Genomic DNA, 22,865 nt, shown 5'->3' with positions numbered 1-22,865 from the left:
GAACTACTTTCCAGAACATATGACATTTATATATGATATTTCTAAAATATCTAAGATGCTAAACAGGCTTTAATAATTCAGAAGTTCTGCTAATAAATCATTTTATTCCAAAATTTTTAATAGATGGTTCCAAAGCCTTCGATGAAAATACCATTTAATAACCATACAAGTTCTCCATTATTATTTGCATGCAGATTAGAGAATCTTGTTTCCATCTAGGGCAGCCTATAATGTTTTCCAGTGGAGGTGATCACACCAAGTTCCAGCACATGAAAAATCATAAAAAAAAAAAACAAACAAACTCTAGATTGAAACATTTATCATTCAGGCTGCTGCCAGTGCCATCTTAGAGCACATATAAGTTTGTTTATTCATTTAGTTTCTTTGTCCAGAACTATACATGTTAGTACAAATTCCACCGAAGAGAATTAGGAAGACAAATACTAACCTTGACCTCCAACAAGATGACCTGAAGGATGCCTTCCTGTAACCAATGATTGAGCAAAAGAGTCCAGCTTGGTGATTTACTAGAAAGTACTCTATTCAAGACCTTAAAGCTTCATCAACATTGGAATCATAAAAGACACTGTCATCATCATCTTCAGAATCCAGAGAGGAATCTTCATATTCCATCTGCAATGCAGGATACTTTTTAAATAAATGACAAATGACATGCACGTGACGGTATTAAGTTGCATTCCAACACATACGTTACTGGAGCATGAATCGTCATCAGATTGAGTCTTCCAGTCATCAGCAACTATTAACTCGTCTTCTGAGATCCCCTGTACGAGTTAGAAAGTAATAAGAAAGTTAACGCAATCAATCAGTCAACAAGGAACAGATTTCGTGACATCAGAGAATAAAGATTTTCCAGTGTGGGCTATGTCAACTACAGCATTCATAATTTTTCCACCTATCAGAGTATATTGCCACTTCTCTTGGAAGTTCAAATTTATCTGAAGCCATTTGAGGCAAAGCATGTTTTAATAACACCAACATGACAAAATTTCTATATCTACTAGAATCTCTCCAGCTATTTTGACATCATGTACCAGCCACCTGATCAAAGACAAGATCAGGAAGACATGAACATCCTACTTGATCCTAGTCAGTTTTGGTAATGGAGTGCTCAAATAAAGTTGATAACTATGTAATAATTACAAACTTAAATACTGCACTTAATTTGGAAAAAAGATAACTGAATCATTATGCTCTCATTTTCATGATACTAGAGTTGGCTATCCTTTCTTTGACATGCCTAACATATTATGCACCATCCAAGATAAAGGTGCCAATTATAATTCTAAGTAGGAATGCATTTAAGTAAAGGCTTTTGTTTTCTGCAATAGCTTCAGAGAACATAAACTACTGGTCATGTTGATAGCCCTTCTCTATAAGCTTCAAAGGATATAACCTATTGTTCACCCTTCTATATAAGCTTAAAAAGATATAACCTATTGTTCATGCCAATTGCCTTCAGAGTTACCACAATGGAGATAATTACAGATCTAACAACTAGCAAGCTTCACAAGAATTTCCATGTTACTTTGGAGTCATGTTGTGGCCAAAAAGACAATCTCTGCAATTCTTACACCCTAGGTTTCCAACGATTGCCAAAAGTTAACCTGGAACTATTAGTCGAACAGTTTGATTCCTCATATGTACTTTTTGCAAAGATGGGTATCTTTTTGTCTTCTGGTGGGCTGATGAACAAATAACCAAAAGACAGTGACACAAAATTTATTATTGGAAAATAGTAGAAGTTCAATTTATGATTTGTATATAATTTAGGTTTATATCAATTGCCTATATTGTAAAACATTATATTAATCAACATTTGACATTCAAAGGAGAGAGAAATGTAGCACTGAGGTTCTTGTACACATTATACACAGATTTATAAACCATATCCGTACTCCATTGTAAACATGTTATGTCATGTTACAATCACATGATTTTTTAATTATTTTTGACAGGAAAAGTCCACCTAATACAGCATAGATAATTTCAGTCTTAACTGTTTCTTACTAAAGAGTATAATGACAAGGGCACATACCACTTCCTCTTTCATCTGTTTTATGGTTTTCTCGAGCGCATCTATGTGTTGGCTAAGGGCCTGCACCAATAATTTAAGGCACAATAAAAATTAAGACTAGAATCTCAGGTAAACTGATGAAAATTGTATCTGAGAGACTGATAGGACCTCATTTTCTTGTAATTTTAGAAACAAGAAAATGAACAAACCTCATGGCGCTGGATTGCTACAGCACGTTTTAATGCTTTTGCCTTCGTTAGAAGGTTTCTGGGCCGCAAGCTGATAGGCCGCTGATAATTCTTCCCACGATAATAAATAAGTGCAAAACCTTTGGGGACACTCTCAATTGCCACTAAAATCCCCCCACTCTCATATTCCAAAAGTCGTGCGGTGTCCTCAACGAAAGATAAGGTCTTCTGCTTTGATATTAATTTCACCAATTCTCTATGCTTCCAATGCAAGTGCATATTTTCAATTACACCATCAAAAACACCACGAATTCCTGTATATGGGTACGAAGAATGATAAGGGTAAAAGTTGGAAGCAATAATTCCACAAATGTAACAGAAACTGACCAAGAGGAAGATATGCCTTCATCCGCAAACCAATCCTGCGAAACACAGATCGTTCCTCATCGGTGATTGTTTCCTGGTCATTAGATGGGTTCACCGGAACCATGGATGCTTCAATCTTAGCGAGCAGTTTCTCAGCTCTTAACTTCTTTGCTTGAGCCTGCCCATGCAGTGACAAAAGAAACATTCAGCCTGAATACTATAGAATTCTTAAAAGGAGAAAAACAACCAAGAAAGGTAGCAGAAATCACAAATAAAATATCATAATACTAAAACTTTATACCCCAGATGGTGCAACTTGCACAAATGTCAAAAGAAAATTACATCACAAAAGCAGGCATAAAAAATTTACAGCAGATGCAGGTATATGTAGCATATGCCACACCAACAGAAAAAGAACAATTCCATATTGATCGTCTTACAGCAACAAGAAACATGGACTACTTGATTATTCAGGTTCGCAGGCAGATTACTTTTACTCAATAAAAAAAACAGATTTAATAAATTTAAAAAGAGTCAACACTTATAAGTTTCAAGAAAGCATATCCATCAAGTGGCCATAGAGGGAGATAACTTACAACAGAAAGCTTTTGTTCAATTTTCTTAAACAGCTTGGTTCTTTCAGATCTTAAAGCTTCTTTTTTCATTGCATCACGTTCTTCAGAGGATATATCTCTTCCCCACCGTGCCTGAGCCTCAAGAAATTCAGCCAAAGTACCAACAGGTGCATGCTCCTCAAGTGCATCCACACAAGGTTCTCCAATCATGCTTTTGCGCATTTGCTCCTCAGCATCTTGAATTTCCTTTGTTAGTTCCTCTCTTTCAGCCAAAGCAGTGGCGACAGTTGTTGGAATAAAATCCTTCCCACGATAAATTACAATGTAATATTTGTTTCTGAGCAGCAGGATTCCTCCAGTCAAAGCCTATAATACAGTGTGACAATTTAGGCATCAACCATGGTTTTGAGCAACAAAGAGAAACGTTCATCCTATGCATCTCCTCATAATTTTTCCAATTTTTCCAATCAGTAAGACAACAATGCATTACCACACAATTTTATAAGGCACCAATTGACTGCAATATGTGCAGATTTATTAATAAAGCTAGTGTATCATTTAGTGAGAAATATTTCATGTAAAGCTTTTCAAGACAACAATAAACTTCAAAGGAGACCAAAAATATGCAGAACAGCATATCATTCTTCCTATTGGATTTGTAGTAAGCTGAGGGATAGTGTTAGCTCTGTAAGAGATGAGAGAAAATCATTAAGCCATTTCAAAAAAGAAATGCCACAAGGAGGAATCACAAATGATCAGGATAGAGGAAAATCAGAAAAATAGATAACCACTTGATACATAGGATCTAGCCAATGGTGGAATATCTGGAAAAAATGGGAGGTTATGTGGTTAACATCATCCAGAAGGCTGGAACTGGAAGACTTAAAAACTACAAAAAAAACATTATAGAACAGCAATCATGACAACCACAGAAGAGAAAAAGAAAAAGAAAAAGATATTCATGTAGAGGTATTCACTAAAATAATCACATGAGAGAAAAAGATCAATGAACTGTTTGAAGTTTGAAGGAAGCCACAACTATTTTCTCAAACAAGATTGTACAGCATAAAGAAGCCTCTGAGTGGACCAAAAGGCCTTACAGAAAAAACAAAAGCCTGAATATGCTATAAACTTAACTAGGTTCAACATTAGATCTGGCTTGGGAACCTCAAGCTTGATTCAGTAAAGGCATGTAAAATGCCTATGAAACTATTTTAAAGTTTAGACTTCCATAGTGAGTACCACAGACCACAAATTTAAGATGAAGCAATAAATCTAGGGTCCAAAGGAGCATACCTCCATGTGAAAAAATGAAAGTATATGTCAAGGAACATGCCTTCAATTTAAAAGATAAACAATTAAGCTAATTATCATGATTCAGGTCTAAGAATATAAAGATGGATACATAAACATGGAGGAAAATGACTGAAGACACCTAAAAGTATACTAACCTTCAGCTCTTCAGCCATAAGTTTGTTGTTTGTATTTTGAATTCCCCGTTTAACAGCAATTTTCACAACCAAACTTTTTTCCCAAAGTTTCAGAATAGCAGCTGCCAAACCATGATGGTGTCTGTTTCGCCCTTTACCAAAAAAAAAGTTGAGGTAGTAGCATGAGCATGCAAGAGGCAACAAAGAAACAAGATCAACACAAAGCCAATTTTAATTTGGACTAAGCATACCAAGGGCAAAATGAGAAGGAAGAGTCCTTGCTAGCTTTCTCAAATTGGTCATCTCTGAATTATTGAGTCGTGACCGCATACCAGTAGGAAGAAGTCTAAATGGTGTTTTAAAGCCAGGAATATTTTGAGGCAACAAATCAGCATCAACAGGCAAAATTCCAGTTCCCCACCAATCAACAAATCGAGGACCTAACCCATCAAGCAAGCCATTGTACTCTGCTTCCTCCTCTGTCATGTTTTCATCATATTCAAGGTTCATTTCAGATGGTTTTGGCTGTTCAGTTTTTGAGGAAGTAACACAATTATCATCCTCGACCAACTTTGTGGTATTTGGAACATCTGGAATGAATAGTGACTCAGTTTCATGTGATAATCCTGTAGAATTGGATTGAGCATCTAAAGATTGAGATCTAGAAGGACGCTTGTAGTTGCTCCCTCGAAAGACCACCATGACACTTCCAGACCTCCAAATAACCAATCCTCCAGTGCGACGCTGTTCATGATAAGATGATTTGTTTTAGGCCATCTCAGTTCTCAAACAGAGGTACAAATTCAAATGTAGCCTTCATGGATACAGAAATTATTTGTTGCACTAACAATTGAGCAAGGTAGATGGATCAAGATGAAATTACTACAGAGGCACTTATTGTTATATTACCACTGGATATCAGCAACAGCTTTCCCCTTTTAATGGCTTATTTTGCATTCAAATGAAGTAATAGCAACAATACATCAGGAATGTAGATTAAGAAGTAACGCCAAGGTATGCTTCAAAACTCATATGAACCATGAAAACCAAATTTTTAAGAAGGGGCTAGGTATATTTGAAATTGATATTCTCAGAACTGAAACTTAGTAAGAGGCCTCCACGCTCTTTAGCACAAGACTTTGAGTCACTATCAAGGCATCTTGCAAGTGTATCGTATTCCATGAATATGATTGATGACAATTTTAGTAATCAAGGTGAATTCTTCTGTGCATCTACCACCATAGCAATATGATTCTTTAATATGGATGTCTGACACTATTTTTAGATTATTATCCAACACATCTGAGCCTAGGAAAATCCAGTATCATTTTAATTTATTCAGTATTTAAGAAAAATTATTATCTCATTCAGTTTTTAGCAACTTGTTACCTTAGTCACAAGAAGCAGTAATTTTTTATCATAGGCAAATATGGAGTCAGTTATAATCCATGTACTAGGGGAGACAATATGTCTAAGAAACGAAATATCTAGTTATATCTTCTTTGAGATCCATTTGCAACTAGATGCATGGCAAGCACCCTGATTGGCACTCAACAAAGCTTGGTACCGAACATCTAAGTTAACTTTAGTTTGTTTTAGTTCCTACTTATTCGGTCATTCTTCAAACCAGAGACAGTGAAGAAGTTTCTTGTCGATTATCTCCTCTGTCGAGTCATGAATTGAACGTAGAATAAGAAATTCGTTGAATCCTTTAGATCAAAATGCCACCTCCACTGAACTAAACAGTTAGCCAAATCTAAAACCTATAACTTGGCAGCATACGGCAAACAGCAAGAGGCAAAACTAGATAACTGTAATGATATTGCTAAGTGAAGCAGGTCAAAAAACAACTATAATCAGGAAAAAAAAACACATTTTGCCTGATTATTGTGTAAAAGGACAAAAAATTTAACCAACCTCGACAAGCTCATGAGCTGTCTTCATGTCGTTGGCCAATGTCTCATGAAACTTGAGCCGAACCAACTCCGACTTCCTCCATGCATCATGAATCTTCTCGGTGATGGCCTGTGTGACACCTGCCTTGGGCACCGTGATCCTCTCCCTCAGCATGATCCCCAGACGCCGGAGCCTCCGTAGCTCCGAGTCCTCTATCGTCAGCTCTGCCAATGTCGGCGCCCTCACCCTCTTCCGCTTCGCATCCCTCCCGTCCTTTTCCTTGGCAAACCCTCCGTGGTCTTCCCTCTCCCACGGAAGGAGCGTCCGACCCATATCGAGCGACTTATCTGGCCGGTTCCAGCTCCGCTCCAGAAGTTCCCCCAATCTCTCATCCCCGCACAAAGTTGGTTCATTAGTGCTTTCACCCTCATACTCGTCATCATCGGAGTCGAGCCCAAGGTTCCGAAGCCGATATACGATCCTCTCGATGGCGCCGCCTCGACCAGCGTCGGGCTCAGCTGGCTTTCTCTCCGGAGATGGCGGCGATGGCGAGGGATCAGGAGGAGCCCACTGCTGGAGCCAGGGCGCGGATGGGAGCCGGGAGCGGACAGGGGTTCTGGGATTAGCATTGGCCTGCCTGTCGTCGTCATCCCGCGAGTTCCTGCGGTGTCTGGGAGAGCGGCGAGAGTCAGAGTCGCCGCCCCCGCTCTCGGCTAGGCGGAGGGAAGAGGAGGAGGATGCGGCAGCGGAAAAAATGAGGCGGCGGAAGCGGCCGCGGATGAGGGAGAGGGACAGCACGAGGGAGGGGCGAGAGCAGAGGGGGAGAGGGTTGTGAAAGGAGAGCTCCGAGATTTTGGCGGCGGGGAGGAGAGCCATGTCTCTCTGCTTCTTGCTTCTCCTACTTCTTGAGATGCTCACAAGCTGTTCGAGGTTTTGCTCGAAGGAGAACGAGAGGAGACGAGCAGCGCCATGAGAGGCGCGACAGGATAAGGATGCGGCTGAAGGAGACGGGGGATATTTTGTGGTAGCGTTTCTGATCTGGTTAAAATAACGTTTACCGTTATATAATTGTAGCGTCGATACCAAAACCGTTATATTGATCTTGCGGTAATGCTAATACCGTTATATTGTTGTGATCCAATTCCAACGACAGGCGGGCGCTTCCTTCCGTCCCCAACACAAACCCTAAGGAGCGGCTATGGCGGTGGAAGGAGATCCGAGAGCCTCGGCAAATAAATCACTCGGGGATGCTGTGGATGATCTGCCCATCTTCAACGTCGACAATCTCCAGAGCAACATTAAGTCGATCTACTATAGGTAACCCTCCCAAAACGCATCACGCCCATGCTTGCTCTCGTGGATCCTTGGGTCCTCCGAAGAACAAACTTGTTTGAGTTTCTTATTCCTTTTCGTCACGTAGAAGTAATCCGTGATGTAAGCTATGGTGTTAAAATTGGATCCCGAATGACCATTAGTGGCAGCCGAATGATCATGAATGTAATGGAAAACCTCTTTACATGATGAGCAGATACTATAGAAGCTCCAATTGTTTATGGGTGTGAAGAAAGAAGAAGAAGAACCGGCAAAATATGTAGACGAATTAGATGTAAGAGATTTTATTGTACTGATGTGTGTCATGGTTAATATCTGGTGTTTGAAGGACAATTAGTCTTAAAGTAGAATGATGACCAGATATGCCTGTTGTTTCAAGTGCAAGTTCTACCATAATTATTGTTCTTAGACAAATAGTAGAGTAACTATATAGCATGTTTGTTTCTTTTCTTTTCCATTTCCTTTGACCATATTGTCTATATCAAAACATATGCCATAATCGTACAAACGTTTAGCTTAGACTGATAACACTGCTTAAAAAAGGGCCTTTGACAGAAAGGAACATGACACCTTATAATTAGTCTATCATAGGAGAATCCCACCAATGCAACAAAAGAAGATAAATGTTTTTATTCTATTACAAGTTCAGATTCAGTTTGCTTCTTGTACATTATTGTTGACCATGTAATAAGATAGTCGATGGACTGAGCCATTTTGTACTTCTTACTGCAGTCGTACCTTCTTGTCCATCATTGGTGGAGTGATTGCTGGAATATGGGGATTTACAGGGTTGACAGGCTTCATCTTTTATTTCATAGTGATGGCAGCTGCTTCTCTCAGTCTCGCAGCCAAAGCAAAATTTTCTGTCCATGCATACTTCGACTCTTGGAGCAGGATTTTGGTTGATGGGATTTTTGGTGGCCTCATGGTATACAATCTAAGAAGTTTATTATTGTGCTCAAGTTTGTTTTAGTGCTTTTGGTTTTGCTATTTTCTTGCCGTTGGAAGTTCTTCCCTATATGAAGAAAGATGTTCAGAGGACTAACATTCAGTCCTGGAATAGCGCAGAATCAAAATTTAAAATAAGAACTGAAATTGTTATTGTAACCTACTTGCAACCTAACATAATCTGAAAGGAGTAGCAATCAGTGTTTACCATGAGGTCTTATGCATCCATCAAACATGTTAATTCTTGTGGTGTCTTGCCTGCCTGCACCACAGGCGTTGACCAAGGGCCTTCTTTTGCCACTTGGAAAGAAAATCTATTTAAAAATGAAACTGTTGCTATATAATTATGGCCTTGGCAACTGGACTTGGTGGTGATGCTGTACCATGAGCATGGGAAGCAAAGGCATTTTCTCTTCCATTAGTTGGAACAGAATGAAGGAAAGACTAATGGTGAAGTCATAGAGGCAAGGAAGAGATACCCTAGACTTATCGTACTGGACAACATAAAAATATATACCAAGTCTATTTCATGACACTGCTATAAGTTTAAATCCCAAACCGGTGCAACTTTTTAGATAATCCTGGTCGTCGTTTTTTCTTTTTCCACTCCAATCTATGGAAAAGACCATGGCAGACTGGGCACCATAAGGTGGTTTCATCTGTGTTAAATGAGATTCATCTATCATGACTTAGCCAGGCTTGCCTGGTTGCCAGTTTAGACAAAGTCGGGTATTTGCTATATTTTGCTTTCATCCAGGATGAGACATTGTTTATTTAGTTAAGGCTTCTGGTGATGGATATTAAGAATTTTTTGCTTCTAATAATATTTGCAGCATGCTACATTTTATTCCCAATTTCAATTTGCATGTCATGTTTCCATCTCTCAGACATTTGCTTACAACTGTTTTATTATCTTTTCCCTTCACTGTTATGATGTTTCACTAACACTTTCTTTTTAAATGTATTTGCAGTCTTTTGTGCTGTTCTGGACGTATCCTTTTATCTATAAATTCAGTTATATGCTATTACTAGTGCTTTTGAAAATTACCGACTTTTTCTGACAGTTTGGTCTCAACCATTGTTTGTCTTGCTGTTTTAATCTTATTCTATATATTAATAATTCTTAAAACAAATGACAGATATGCTCTAGTAGGTCAATGTGGTGGACAGGCTTTGTTATTTTCCTGATTTTAGGATAAACCATCTATGAACAATTAGTATCATCTTTAGAATCAATCTAATGTTAAGTGGCCTTGAAAACTGAAGATGTTAAACTGATCTAAAAGGTTAATATCTGGCTTCGAGGAGAACAATTTGTAGGTAATTTCCCTGAGAACCTTCCAGAGTAGATACTCTCACAACCCTTCGAGTTTGCCATTATGGAGTTTTTGTGATGATACATGAGAAGTTGTTTGCCAAAATCTTGCATGTTGTGATTTATATTTTTGAAGTTATTTACGTATATGTTTTGGCTATAAAAGTGAACTATTTATTCGGACTACAACATGACTTTTATTAGTGAGCATTCTGTTGTTCTGCCAATAAGTCACAAACTAGAATTTGCATATATCATATGCACGGCTTTCCTTGGTCTTGTGAAGTCCAACCTTGACATATCCAGATTTGCATATGACATCGTTCATATATTTTGAAGAAGACGACATTTCGGTGATTTTGGAAGGTGTCTTGGAGCATTCAAGGATTCTTCTTTTATTTACCTTCTTCGAGCTACACTTATCTTCACAACTCTCGACCTCTTATGTGGTGGAAACTTTTCTGTTAACCTTTTAAGATACATACAGTTTTTTTTTTTCCGGTTAATCTACTACTTACTCAATGCTGCGAAGACTGCAGTAAGTCTTCATCGTGCTTTGGATAATTGATTCTGCTTATTCGAGTGATTTGGTTTCTGCTTCTGGTTGATGCTCTTTTGTCATGGTTTTGTTAGATAATCTTCCGGTGAGAGAGACATTAGCGTCAAACAGTGAATGTTTTATATTAATATATCATGATCTCTCAAACCCACTCGAGAGACATTAGGTGAATGGTTCTGTTGTCCTGAACTGAATCAGAATTGGTTGATTTTTATTTTGATGTATTATTTAGGAAAATCCATAAATATAAAAATTTATCGTACAACGTTCTTTGTGGGCATACAATCTTCTCGAGGTTTGTTCCACAAGAAAATGAGATATAGCAGAAAAAAAACAAAAAAAAAATTGTTTCTGTTTCTTTCTTGTCAGCAATAAGTAGAGAAACAACCCTAAATTAAGAAATAAGTGAGAGAGAGAGATTTTTGTTTTCCCTATAAATATTCCAACAAGTAGTTTCTTCTTGGACTGGAATGACAATATTAATATCCAAATGAATCCTGATACCCAAATCTCACTCAAAAAAGACATTGCTATGAAGTAAGAGAAAGGAATTCAAAAGATCTATTAAGAATTACTACTTAAATCAATGGGTTGAATCGAAATCTTGCATACAGAAAGACCACATTAGAATTCAGGTTGGTATGTTGGTTATCGGCCCTCTGAACCAGTATCTAGCGCTTAATACCCACCATGAAACGGTGAGGATGAGTAGGCCGCCGACAGCCACCGGAGTATAGTTGAGAGTATCCTTGGTAATGGGATAAGCCACCGGCAAGGAGAACAACACGGTGATGGTTGCAACCCAGAGAACTGCGATCCACCCTACCAATACGCCATAGCGGCCAAGGTTGAAGGGTCCTCGAATAAATGACTTACGTGCCAGAGTCACCCGAAAAAAGATGGGCAATGCGTAGGCAATGTAAAGCCCAATGGTAGCTATGGACACCATCGCTTGGAACGCTACCAAGCTTCCGAGGTACTGCAAGTGACACAGAAGGTACTCAGATAAAACATCGAATTGATGGTTCGAGTGATCATAGTATGGGAAAAACATGTACAGAAATCATGTATTTAGTCTTCTGTATCGACTAAAACCAATATTGGTTCGAAATACATTTCCACTTGATTTTTCACGGAAAGACAAAGTGCAGTCTATTATCAAAATCAGACAGCCAAGTTTGTTTTAGTCAACTAAGAAGCAGATAAACACCAAGTGAAGACCAACTTATATTGCAATTTCCATAAGATTTATTTTGACCACATTTGTTGGGATTATCTGACATTTGTTGAGTATTGCAATACTTTTGGGAGAAACAGCTTTTACAGGTTACTACTTGAGGTGATGGAATTGGGAATTGAACCATAATCATAGCATGGCATAATGGATTCTATTAACTTGGTGAATTTTGAATAGATTATAACCAAATGAACAACTAAAATCGAAGAGGGCTTAACAAAGTATACGATCGAATAATTCTTGGAGGAATTAGGAAATCAGACAGAAATGGTTACCGTCAAGGCCATGCAAAATGATACAAATGTGGAGAGCCAAACTGCATTGATTGGGATTTCTTGCTTGTTCACTTTGTGCCAAAATGTGGATAGAGGCATGGCTCCATCTCTCGAAAAGGCATATACCATCCTGAGTTTTCAGAAAATAGATTTATTCAGAGATACAGGCATTGGCAAATATATGCAAATAAATTATTCGTTTTGAAGAGATGGGCAAAGTTGATGTCCACTTTTATAACCCAGCAACATTAGTGAGGTGCATGGAACAATGAAAAGTTTACCTGGAGTTGCTCGTCACTGAACTCATGCCACAGAAGAATATAGCAACGGCAACAATTCCTAGACAAATGATTCCACCAGTTCCGCTACCATATCTGCTCTTGAAGGCAAGATAAAATACTTCAGCGATTGCATATCCTCCGGCATCATTGTCACTGCTCAAAAGATTTGGAATGTTGGTAACTGCAAATGTGATGCCAAGTAGGTAGCACCAGCCCACAATGATTGATATGCCGATGGAACTAATTATTCCTCTTGGACCATTCTTATCTGCACTTTTAGTCTCCTCTGTCTGAAACAAGTGTTTAGTACCCACAAGAGAATATTAGTGTTCTGGAAATAATATATCTAACAGAACAAGACCCAAAAATTAGCAACGAGAACAAAATTTCTGCATCCTCATTCCCTAGAATTTTAAGCCCCATGGACTTGAAATTATTGAAAATAAACTATCATATTCATTTGAGTGAAAATGGACCTTGATGTGTGAGAGAAGCTGATATGTGAGACAAAGGATGTAATAGAAGAGGGTATATATAGGTGAATGCAAAAAACTTAAATATAGAATGGGCAGTGATGGAAATTAAAATCTCATGTTGTCTGCTTACAGTGATGAAGCTATATTTGTCAAGTTGAGAACTGATATACCTTGCCCCCTCCTATCAAGAATCTTATATTTTCAAATGTCCTCCTAAAGAGGTTTGAGGAAGATCAGAGAATAGATTATAAAATAGGAAAACAAGAGGGTGAGAAGGAAGAAGAGAAGGGAGAGGGTCTAAATTATTAAGCCTCGAGAGGGTTACAATGTCTTTATTTATAGACTCTCTCCTTTCCCTCCAATCGTAAGATAACTAATCAACTAGGATTAGTTTTTGTAATTTAGATAAACTTATTTATAATCTAATAGAAAATATATGTACCCTTCTACTAGGATTAGGAGAGGATCTCCTCCTAAGACCAGGAAAAGGGCCTCCTTCCACTAGGGTTAGGAGAAGCACCTTTGAAAGATCCACTGGACTGAGAATGGAGATTTTAGGTTTTCATTATTCTTCATGCATGTAAAATTTCAAATAAACTCACTATATATATATATATCAAAGAGATCCTTACCATATGGGCAGATGCATCATAACCTGTAAGTGTGTATTGGCTCATTAAGAGTCCCAAGACAAATATATAAAGCTTGTTGTGGATTCCATCAGTGTTTTCAGTGTTAAAATGAGTAAAGACAAATTTGGCGCTGGCACGCTCAGTAGCAACTGCAGGTATGGCGATCATAAGCACAAAGACACCTAAGCATCAATTGAAATAATAAGTGGAAATCCCCTAAATATCTATGGGAAAGAAAAGAAGAAAGAAGAAACGAAGTGAGAGTGCTCACCCAGTATATTCCATGCTGCAGCAATTTGTCCAAATAAAGATAACAATGTGATAGGAAGGCTGTTCAGAATGGCATGGATTAGGAGAATGCCTCCGTGAAAACCAATAACCATATATTTAGAAGCAAGATATCCTCCTCCATTGTTTCCACCAGTGCTGAGTAGAATCATCACTTGGAGAAGTTGCGCCAGTGAGAAATCTACACTAGTTGTGACAGCCCACTGCAAAATAGAATTTCTTTCTTAGCCCAGAAGAACATAATTTACAGTTCATCACCATCCACTTGATAGCAAAGTCTTCATAGCTCGAAACAGATGCCACAATTACCTGCCCAACAATGTTAAACCTGCAAACAATTAAAAAAGGATATTGTCAAGCTTATTGAGAGCTACCAGCTTCTATACCATAGCCATAATTATGAAGGACAACAGTAAAAGTTATCCAAAATAACTTGCAAAAGAAAAAAGTATTTATATTTTCATGAAGGTATATGAATGACCAGCTTTCCATGCATCAGTTCTGAACATTGAGTATGTTTAAGCTCCACAGACAGTCTTCATTGTGCCTGTTCTGGCGACTTTCATTTAAGTTGGCATAACTTTTGCATTATCATCAGACATTATGGATCTGTTCCAAGAGAACAATAATTTTGTTTCTTTACAATCTGCATTAGCAACTTCATCAAGCCAAAAAGTAAGCATGCAAAATAACAAGAAAACAAATTTCATCAGTTAAAGTTCTCCCTTAAGATATTGGTTTATCATATGTTCCAAACAAAACACTCATTCTTCCGCTAAGCATTCGACTTCAAGAAGATAGTCAAATTTATCATGTAAATCTGTCAGTGACTCGAATGAATTTTTGTAACTGATATTGTGCTAGTATATCTACTTGTTATATTACCTGCTAATTTCAATTATAAACATGAAAGCTGGTGTTCTGGGTTCCTTTCCAATCTGTCAAAGGATCTTAAATGAAAAGTAAGTTGCTGAGAGTAGTCATTTTATACAGTATCAGAGTTTGCTCTGTTTTTTTTTTTTTCTAGCATGCATGCAAAAAAACTTTTCTACTGTGAATGCATCAGATCTTGAACTTGGAAGATGGATCAGGGGGCATAGACTTTCTGAACTACAGTCGCTCAATTTATCAAAAGTTCTACTACAAGACTTAAACTTGAGGTTTGATAACTATTGTTGTCTTCATATCTTACCTTTCTGTGGGTAACTAAAAGAAGATTGTTATGATGTAAGAGTAAGACCATCGACAACAAGAATGTTCCTACTTCACTATCTTGTTCACTCCCTACATCCTAAAGAACAGATCCAATTTCGAGCTTCTACAGATGTGAATGCTTCTTATCAACAATAGAAGTAGCAGATAGACTTGGCGATATGAAGCAATTGCAAGTGGCAGCATCAAACCAAAGGATGAGGAACTAATCGCATAACTTGCTAATCACATGTAGAGTTTCAAGAGCATTGCAGAACGGGCAGTACCAGCCGGTCATCCAGGAAGCAAAGGGGGCCCAGTCGTGGCCGGAGAGCCTGGCGCTCCAGTAGTAGAGGCCGCCAGACGTGGGGTACGACGAGCAAATCTCGGCCATGGAGAGTCCGACGAACATGGTGAAGACCCCAGCAAGAAACCAACCGAAGGTCATGGTGACGGTGCCGCCGAACCGGAGGCCGGTGTTGTACAGCGTGGTGATGCCGGTGAGAACCGATATGATGGAGAAGGAGAAGGCAAAGTTCGACAAAACCCTAACATTTCCGCCGGCAGAAAAACGTCAGTGAGTCCCGCACGACCAAAACCAATGAATCAAGATAGAGAGACAAGAGAGAGCTATGGTCGGGTCGGTTACGAGAGGTCGCGCTTGAGCTCCTGCTTGTAACCGAGCTCGCTGAGCCGCGCATGCCCGGAATCCACAGCATCGGCCGGATCGTCGATGTCAACCCCGGTGGATCCGCCGTTGGCGGCCTCGTCCCTCTCCCACACCATCTCTCGCTCTCGACAACAACACTAATCCATCCGCAGGCCAACTTTATAGCCAAAGACCACGCGATCAGCGACGATCACTGCAATGTCACCGCGCACACGCTCGGAAACGAATCACCGCCATCAGAAGAAGCAGAGGAGGAGATGGGGAATCCATCAGCGAAGGGATCTCGAAGACGAGTATGGCACTCATTTACTCTGCTTCGGAGGGGTGGATTGGGAAACCGACGAGCGATGTGGATAAACCGGGAATGTTATTTATGACGATATTAAATGGTTTGTCGTCATGGGAATCGTCGGTCGATCTGGGCCGTCCACGTGTCGTCCGCTTTCTTTAGGTGAGGCGTGTTGGGTCTTTTTAGCAACAATATAAGCTTTCTCTATATAGTTTCATGTGGTGTGGGTTGTGCTACTTAATGATGATATGCTCTATTAATTAGGAGCCATAAATATATAATCGAACCGATCATGTTTGATTAACAATATTTTAAATTATATTTAATATTACTATTTTAAATAATAATAATAATAAATATGAGAATATCAACCGACATTTTTTATACATAATGGTTTATCTAAATTTAATAACACATGACGAAATCTTGATAGTAATCACACTAATCCAATCCAAATTCAATCGTTTAATATTATAGAATAAATATTTTTTCCAATATAATTGTCAAAAATAATATATACACAAAAATAATAATAAATAGTCAATTTTGTATTATAATCTGAATTTTTAAACTTATTTTTGTTTATTGTAATATTTGTTTGATTCACCTTATTGTGATAAAAACTTTGATAGTTTATCACAAAGTTCTAGACTCAAATCATATTCACAATTTACTCTTTAAAATTTATAAATGACGTAAATATTTTCTTAAATAAATAATAAAAAAATAAGATAATGATATTTAAATAATTTTTATTATATTATAATATTAGATCGATTTATTATAACCGGATTGGTTCATAAGGGTTATTCAAAAACCAATCAATCAATTAGCTCTTTTTTCTTTACCATAAGTTAATAATATATTTGGATCCATTAATAATTTTGATATAAAGAATACCTCTGCATAGTATCCAAGTTAAAAAAATAAAAGATAGAACCTATCCCCTACTAGTTTACTGACAATGATCCAAGAAAGATAATTATAGGTTATTTCTCTCATGTTGTCCATGTAAATGTTGTTAGAGATAATCGAGAGTTACCTTCCTATAGAATATTCTACCACTTTACGATGAAATATAAAATTTTATTTTTAGCATAGTCATAAGGGGATCATTTTTTATCACTTACAATCGCACACACTTACCTCGAATTATTAATTTAAACATTAAAAGAATCGAATAGAGAAAAAAACTCTTTCGAACATTGATATTCATATACGTGACACCAAAGAAGCTCGTTGTTTCTATCTCGAAGACACATTAAATAATCTTATGCACATGGATACAACCAACATCTAATTTGATTGATTTTTTTCAATCCGATCATCTAATTTGGTTTGGTTGATAGGTCATAACTAAAAAAAGTTGAAGTTGATGCACCCATCAGTATCAGTATGGGCGTGAGATTAAACCCCATGACAAGACTCGAAACATCTCTCTCAATTAGTGTAAGGAGAAAGAGAGCAGAATAGGTGTTAGTGAGGAGGTGTCGAACACCACCACGACTTAAAATACGTAGCGTCAACCTCTCGACAGCTCCGCTTCACCCGCTCCATGGCATCTTAGACCGTGAGTCCATACCCAACCCAACCTAACACATGCGGATTCATCAATGGAGCCATATAAATGTAATGTTTGAAGCTTCTAAATCATTACCATATTTCACAGTTACTGTTGTCGATGTACTCTTCTTAGCCTATCGGTAGGCCTCTCATTGCACTTTCTCGACTATTTGGACTCCTGTCGTAGAGAATGCCATATACTAAGCAAAACACCTAAATGTATACGCGTAAAGAAACACGAATTATTATTGCTTTCCATATGGGCGAAAAAAGCTGAGTCTCACCATATGGCACTGAAATGAAAACGACAGAATTAACACATACAGCATGTAATTACGCAAGAAGAATCGAGAGGAACACCGTCAGCAAGGGGGCAAAGATTGCACCGCTGCGAGCGGCAGCGGCAGCGGCAGCGGCAGCGGAAGCAGACGACGGGGGCAGCGATGGGCCCCTGCGGTAGAAAGGGAACCAAGGAACGATGGGGTTCGGCGGCGGAGGTGCAGGCAGCGCGTAGTCAGGCGGAGAATAGTAAGGCAGGTAGCCTCCTGATGGCGGCGGATAGTATCCGTCATAGGACGGCGTCCCGGGCGGCGGAGGGTAGCCGCCCCATGTCGGCTCCGAGGGTGGCGGCGGAGGGTAATTCGTCCCCAATGTTGGCGGCGGCAGGCACGGGTAAGGGCATTCCGGGGGAGAATAGTCGGAGCGACTCGACCGAGGAAGAGCAAAGAGTAATAGGAAAAAGAGAAACGCAGAGGCGTGCTTTGAATTCATGGTCGGGTTTCTGGAAAGGGAGGAGGAAAGGATGAAGAAAGAAACCGGAGGAGGAAGGAAAGGTTGAGGAGAAAGAGGGAGAGAGACATGCAATAATTGAAGTGGTGCAAATGGTAGGAGTTGGTGGAGAGCGTGACGACAGGGACGGGGACGGGGACGTAGCTACTACAATAGCATGGCTGGATTCACACGTTCGCACCATCTCCACACGGTCGCATCATGGCTGTGGGCAACGCAAGAAAGAACCGGTCCTCTCCTCTCGCGGGAATAAGCGTATACACGTGTGCTTCTGCATGCCCATCGATGAACGGCCTGCGATATACGTGTCTCCAATTCCGCTGCACATGCTAGTATATAATCCTCATGTGTCTCTCGTTTGTTCCACTTGATCTCCAACAGGCCGAATGGCGGAGCGGCAAGCTGGCCCAGGCGTAGCGCCGTCGACACGGCCACAATGGGCGACCGGCCCCCCCGGCAGGACCAGCCTCGTCCGCCGGCTTCAGGAGCAGGCACCCAACTCCACGCAAGTCATCGGCTTCCTCACCTTCGTCGTCTCCGGCGCCATTCTCCTGCTGCTCACCGGCCTCACCCTCACCGGCGCTGTGATGGCCCTCATCTTCTTCGGGCCCATCATCCTCCTGTCGAGCCCGATATGGGTACCGGCCGTCTTCGTAATGTTCGTGGCCACCGTGGTGGTCCTCTCCGCGTGCGGCTTGGGCGTGGCGGTCCTGGCGGGCACCTCGTGGCTGTACAGGTACTTCATGGGGCGCCACCCGATGGGGTCGGACCGGGTAGACTACGCCCGCAGCAGGATCGCCGACACCGCCACCCACGTCAAGGACTACGCCAGAGAGTACAGCGGGTACCTGAAGAGCCGGGTCAAAGATGCGGCGCCGGGAGCTTAATCGACGGCATTCGAATGATAGTGTTACGCCATGTTGCTTTGATGTTCGTGTTATGCCAGGTTCTGTTACTGCAGCGTTTCTTCTTTTGATTCCTCATCCACCGGGGAAGAAACATTTGGAGAACGGAGAATAAGCAGTCCGCCTTAGGAGAGTCTTAACCCAGCAAAACATCTGCAGCTGGTAAACCTGCACATTTTACTTCTACATGAAAATGTGACTACATCTGAAAGAATTAAGCGTGCACTTCTACAAAAGATTTGACACAGAATTCAGGATCATCTTAGCAACTTTGAAATTTAATATGGGAACCAGACTGTAAAGTGTTGTTACATACAAATAGCACTAGAGGCAAAACAAGCTCAGGGAAAGGTATAATTTGCTGAGTACCATAAACCAAGCTTCAACTGTGTCTTGTTTTATATGAAAGTTGACCTGAACAACAAAAGACTACAACCCCATTCCCCAAACCATTAGGCCAAAATTATTGGTGCCCAGTGTCCTTTGGTCTCTGATGATTGTCTCTGAAAGAAATATCCATACATCTGATACAGTAGTGTAGTTGAAATGAAACCCTAGTCAATGATCACATAAAGAATCCCTGCTGCAATATATATATATATATATATATATATATATATATATATATATATATAGAGAGAGAGAGAGAGAGAGAGAGAGAGAGAGAGAGAGAGAGTAATACTTTGTCCTGTGGTCTTCTGGTATAAATGCTAGAAACTTGAGTAATACATATGCAAAGATACTAGGATTAGCATTGAATACAATACACAAATGTTAATGTTATAGTATGTAACAAGACAACTACATAAAAGTGCTACCCAGTAATATAAATAACAAGACTGCTTAGCTTGCATGTAATTGACAAGTTTGAGGTAGATCAAACTCCATTATGGTTGTCGAAATCCGAAATCGAAATCATTAAATTGCTCCTGTATAACACTAGCTCAAAAACTTAAGTCATCTATTGCATCACTTTGCAATAATAGTAAAAAGCAACTTGTAAGCCATAATTTTTCCACACAATTGCTTCTGATTTATGATAATACATGTCTCACAATCCAAAATCGTGGTGTGTCAATTCCAGCCGCTCAATGAAAATATTTCATCAATCTGTTGGACTTCATACTGTCATTCTGTGAGAAGTCAATTCAGTGAAATTGTCGACTGCTTATAATTCTTGTATGTCAATCTTTTAGTCATTGAGGCATTTCATTCCCTTTCAATGAATGTCTCTACCTCGCTTATATCTTCCAATAATCATAGAAATCAAGCACTACCATGTTTCAACAATCGCAATAATCAAGAACTATCATGTTTCAACAATCTCAATGATTAGGTGCTCTTTCACATGGAACAAAGAAACAATGTAACAACTGATACAACAAAATGACTTGCGAAGTAAAAGAAAAAGTAATGACTTACTAATAATAACTTGGGCCTAATGATCATGACCCATGTGGTACTGCTTGCTCCAAGTCATAGTAGTTTGTTTGTCATGATAAAATGACATCTAAAAATCTATGAACACTGTGTATACTCTACAATCTGACTTAAGAATAAGAGCTAATTACAGTTTATTCTCTGTAATTAGTTATCTTTAATATCTTAATCTCTATACTTTTAAAAATTATATTGGGATCCCTATACTTACGAAGGTAAAACAATAATATTCCTATACAGGATTAAAAAGATAATTTCACAGGATTAAGAGAGAAGGGTTTTGTTGGAACAACGAGATCAAATGTTTCACTTTCGTAAATATAAAGATCTTAATATAATTTTTAAAAATATAAGGATCGAAATACTAAAGATAGTTAATTAGTAATATATAATTAACCCTAAGAACAATGTGGTTATGGGATAAAATAACTTTATTTTCCTTCTAAGGAGGTCTTCTCTCAAGGGGAAAGCATTCATAAACAAGTTATATATACATATGGATCTCCCATTGCTGCCATAGAAACAGGTAGTCTCTGAGAAAGAGAAGATTTCATGTTTGGGTAAAGCTGAATTGTATATATAAACAAGTTATATATACATATGGATCTCCCATTGCTGCCATAGAAACAAGCTTTTTCATCATGTTGCAATTGTTATCCACGATTCTGCAGAGTAGATAACAATAAGAGGTACCACTACAATACTCGACGAATATATACAGGAGAAAGAGAATAGGACGGAAAAGGCAATCGTGAAATGAGATGTGACTATTTCAGCAGGGATTATAAGACGAACTCACCGGCCTTGTACCTGATTCGTCGTGCTTTGCCATGTCGTCCATCCTGTGCAAGAATCAAGCAAGGGAGAAGCAATAAGCAAGTGAGAAAACAACAACAAGTGCAAGAGGGGAAGGGGAAACGACAAGGTGGAGAGAAGAGACCACCTTGTGGAGGTTAACCTTAGTGATCTCGTAGGAGACGTCCCATCCAGTGAGTCTTGGCCATCTTGTAGCCGATCCCCCAGTTGGGCAGGAACTGCGCCACCCCGAAGAGATTCTTCTTCTTCTTGGGGTCCTCCGCGTTCATCGAGGAGGGAGAAGGAACAGCGCTGACAGATCTTATGGTATCGAATGATCGGAGGAGGAATCCGATGGCTCGCCCCGCCGGTGCTCGGGGGTTCACCACGGCCACCGCCGCCTGCTTTCTTACGCTGTGGAGGCCGAGACGGGTTGGATAGGTAAAAGTTGGGCGGTTACGAGCGATGATGGGCCGGACCGGAATAATGGGCCCCGCTCACCAATGAACTTGATTCCTCTTCTTCTGTGTTTGTAGACTATTAAACTTGTTTAAGAAAAGGCGACTCGTATAGTATATGGACACCTAAACCTATCTTCCATCAAAATCACATCAGATTTCGAGGAATCATCATCAGCACATACTTAAAGATAGCAAACTGAATAAAATTTGATTCAAAATAGTCTAATGCATAAAATTTTTATGCATTAGACTATTTTGAATCAAATTTTTAGGGCCAGTTTCGATTTGAAGGGTTTTTATTTTTTATTTTAAATAATTTAAAAAAAAATCATATATATATATATATATATATATATATATTTAAATTATGAACCATCGGTTCTGATTCGCAAAAACCATAAACCGAACCATTTAGATCCAAGATCCAGTTTCAGTTTGAAATCGACCTCCAAGTCTGATTTCTATGTTATACACTATTCCTTTTTTTCTATCGAATCGGTCATAACCGCTACCTACATTCCACGAAATTATGCACTGATAGACTATAAATGACATCTCTCCGTAGGTTCTTCCATTTTCATTCTTCTTAAACTCCTTCTAAAAAATAATAAACCTAAATTTCAAGAAATTATATATTCTACCAAAACATTCATTTCTTTTACCGACCGGTTCTTTGATATAGATATGCAGCAGAATTTAAGATTCTAAACAGTCATCCATAAAGATATCAAAGTCGAATATTTAGATCAAAACGAAACATTGGAAACCCAGGTGATGGTTGTGAGCCATTTTAAGTGCTTGCATGCACTTGGAAAAATAGTAGACTTGGATATCTATATCAGATATTTACATGTAAGCAACACCTCATGGATAAGGATAGCAGACTAGCATCTTGATGCACATCCAATGGTGATTCTTCATAAGGG

The 22,865-nt window shown here is 39.1% G+C and overlaps 5 protein-coding genes and 1 pseudogene across 6 annotated transcripts; 2 read left to right on the top strand and 4 right to left on the bottom strand.

Moving 5' to 3' along the window:
- Window positions 1–448: 448 nt before the first annotated feature.
- Window positions 449–7,508, bottom strand: LOC103978741 (CRM-domain containing factor CFM3, chloroplastic/mitochondrial). Its single transcript, XM_018823341.2, has 9 exons — window positions 6,515–7,508; window positions 4,849–5,341; window positions 4,619–4,749; window positions 3,189–3,533; window positions 2,614–2,770; window positions 2,248–2,540; window positions 2,060–2,119; window positions 711–785; window positions 449–633 (listed from the first exon to the last, which is right to left on the bottom strand). Exons 1-9 carry the CDS (start codon window positions 7,367–7,369, stop codon window positions 544–546), a joined length of 2,499 nt encoding a protein of 832 aa, XP_018678886.2. The 5' UTR covers window positions 7,370–7,508; the 3' UTR covers window positions 449–543.
- A 120-nt stretch (window positions 7,509–7,628) lies between these two features.
- On the top strand, window positions 7,629–10,689 carry LOC103978742 (uncharacterized). The gene is made up of 4 exons (XM_009394652.3): window positions 7,629–7,810; window positions 8,558–8,753; window positions 9,745–9,764; window positions 10,395–10,689. Exons 1-4 carry the CDS (start codon window positions 7,692–7,694, stop codon window positions 10,423–10,425), a joined length of 366 nt encoding a protein of 121 aa, XP_009392927.2. The 5' UTR covers window positions 7,629–7,691; the 3' UTR covers window positions 10,426–10,689.
- A 496-nt stretch (window positions 10,690–11,185) lies between these two features.
- On the bottom strand, window positions 11,186–16,029 carry LOC135608285 (amino-acid permease BAT1 homolog). Of its 2 annotated transcripts, none has more exons than XM_065100982.1 (8): window positions 15,677–16,029; window positions 15,315–15,575; window positions 14,146–14,164; window positions 13,820–14,039; window positions 13,549–13,697; window positions 12,441–12,730; window positions 12,160–12,289; window positions 11,186–11,626 (listed from the first exon to the last, which is right to left on the bottom strand). In XM_065100982.1, the coding sequence occupies exons 1-8, from the start codon at window positions 15,811–15,813 to the stop codon at window positions 11,279–11,281; spliced, it is 1,554 nt and encodes a 517-aa protein (XP_064957054.1). In that variant the 5' UTR covers window positions 15,814–16,029; the 3' UTR covers window positions 11,186–11,278. The 2 variants fall into 2 exon arrangements, with proteins under 2 accessions (XP_064957054.1, XP_064957053.1); XM_065100981.1 differs by having other exon boundaries at window positions 13,549–13,730; window positions 15,677–16,028.
- A 1,853-nt stretch (window positions 16,030–17,882) lies between these two features.
- On the bottom strand, window positions 17,883–18,320 carry LOC135607617 (extensin-like). The gene has a single exon (XM_065099570.1). It carries the CDS (start codon window positions 18,318–18,320, stop codon window positions 17,883–17,885), a length of 438 nt encoding a protein of 145 aa, XP_064955642.1.
- A 404-nt stretch (window positions 18,321–18,724) lies between these two features.
- LOC135608283 (oleosin-like) lies at window positions 18,725–19,476 on the top strand. Its single transcript, XM_065100980.1, has one exon. It carries the CDS (start codon window positions 18,725–18,727, stop codon window positions 19,223–19,225), a length of 501 nt encoding a protein of 166 aa, XP_064957052.1. The 3' UTR covers window positions 19,226–19,476.
- Window positions 19,477–19,493: 17 nt separating this feature from the next.
- Window positions 19,494–22,190, bottom strand: LOC103979526 (uncharacterized; annotated as a pseudogene).
- Between the last annotated feature and the right edge of the window lie 675 nt (window positions 22,191–22,865).

Source organism: Musa acuminata, chromosome BXJ2-3 (genome assembly GCF_036884655.1).
Source record: "Musa acuminata AAA Group cultivar baxijiao chromosome BXJ2-3, Cavendish_Baxijiao_AAA, whole genome shotgun sequence".
Classification (NCBI taxonomy): domain Eukaryota; kingdom Viridiplantae; phylum Streptophyta; class Magnoliopsida; order Zingiberales; family Musaceae; genus Musa; species Musa acuminata.
The sequence above is the reverse complement of the archived record's forward strand: the minus strand, read 5'-3'. Positions and strand labels throughout refer to the sequence as shown.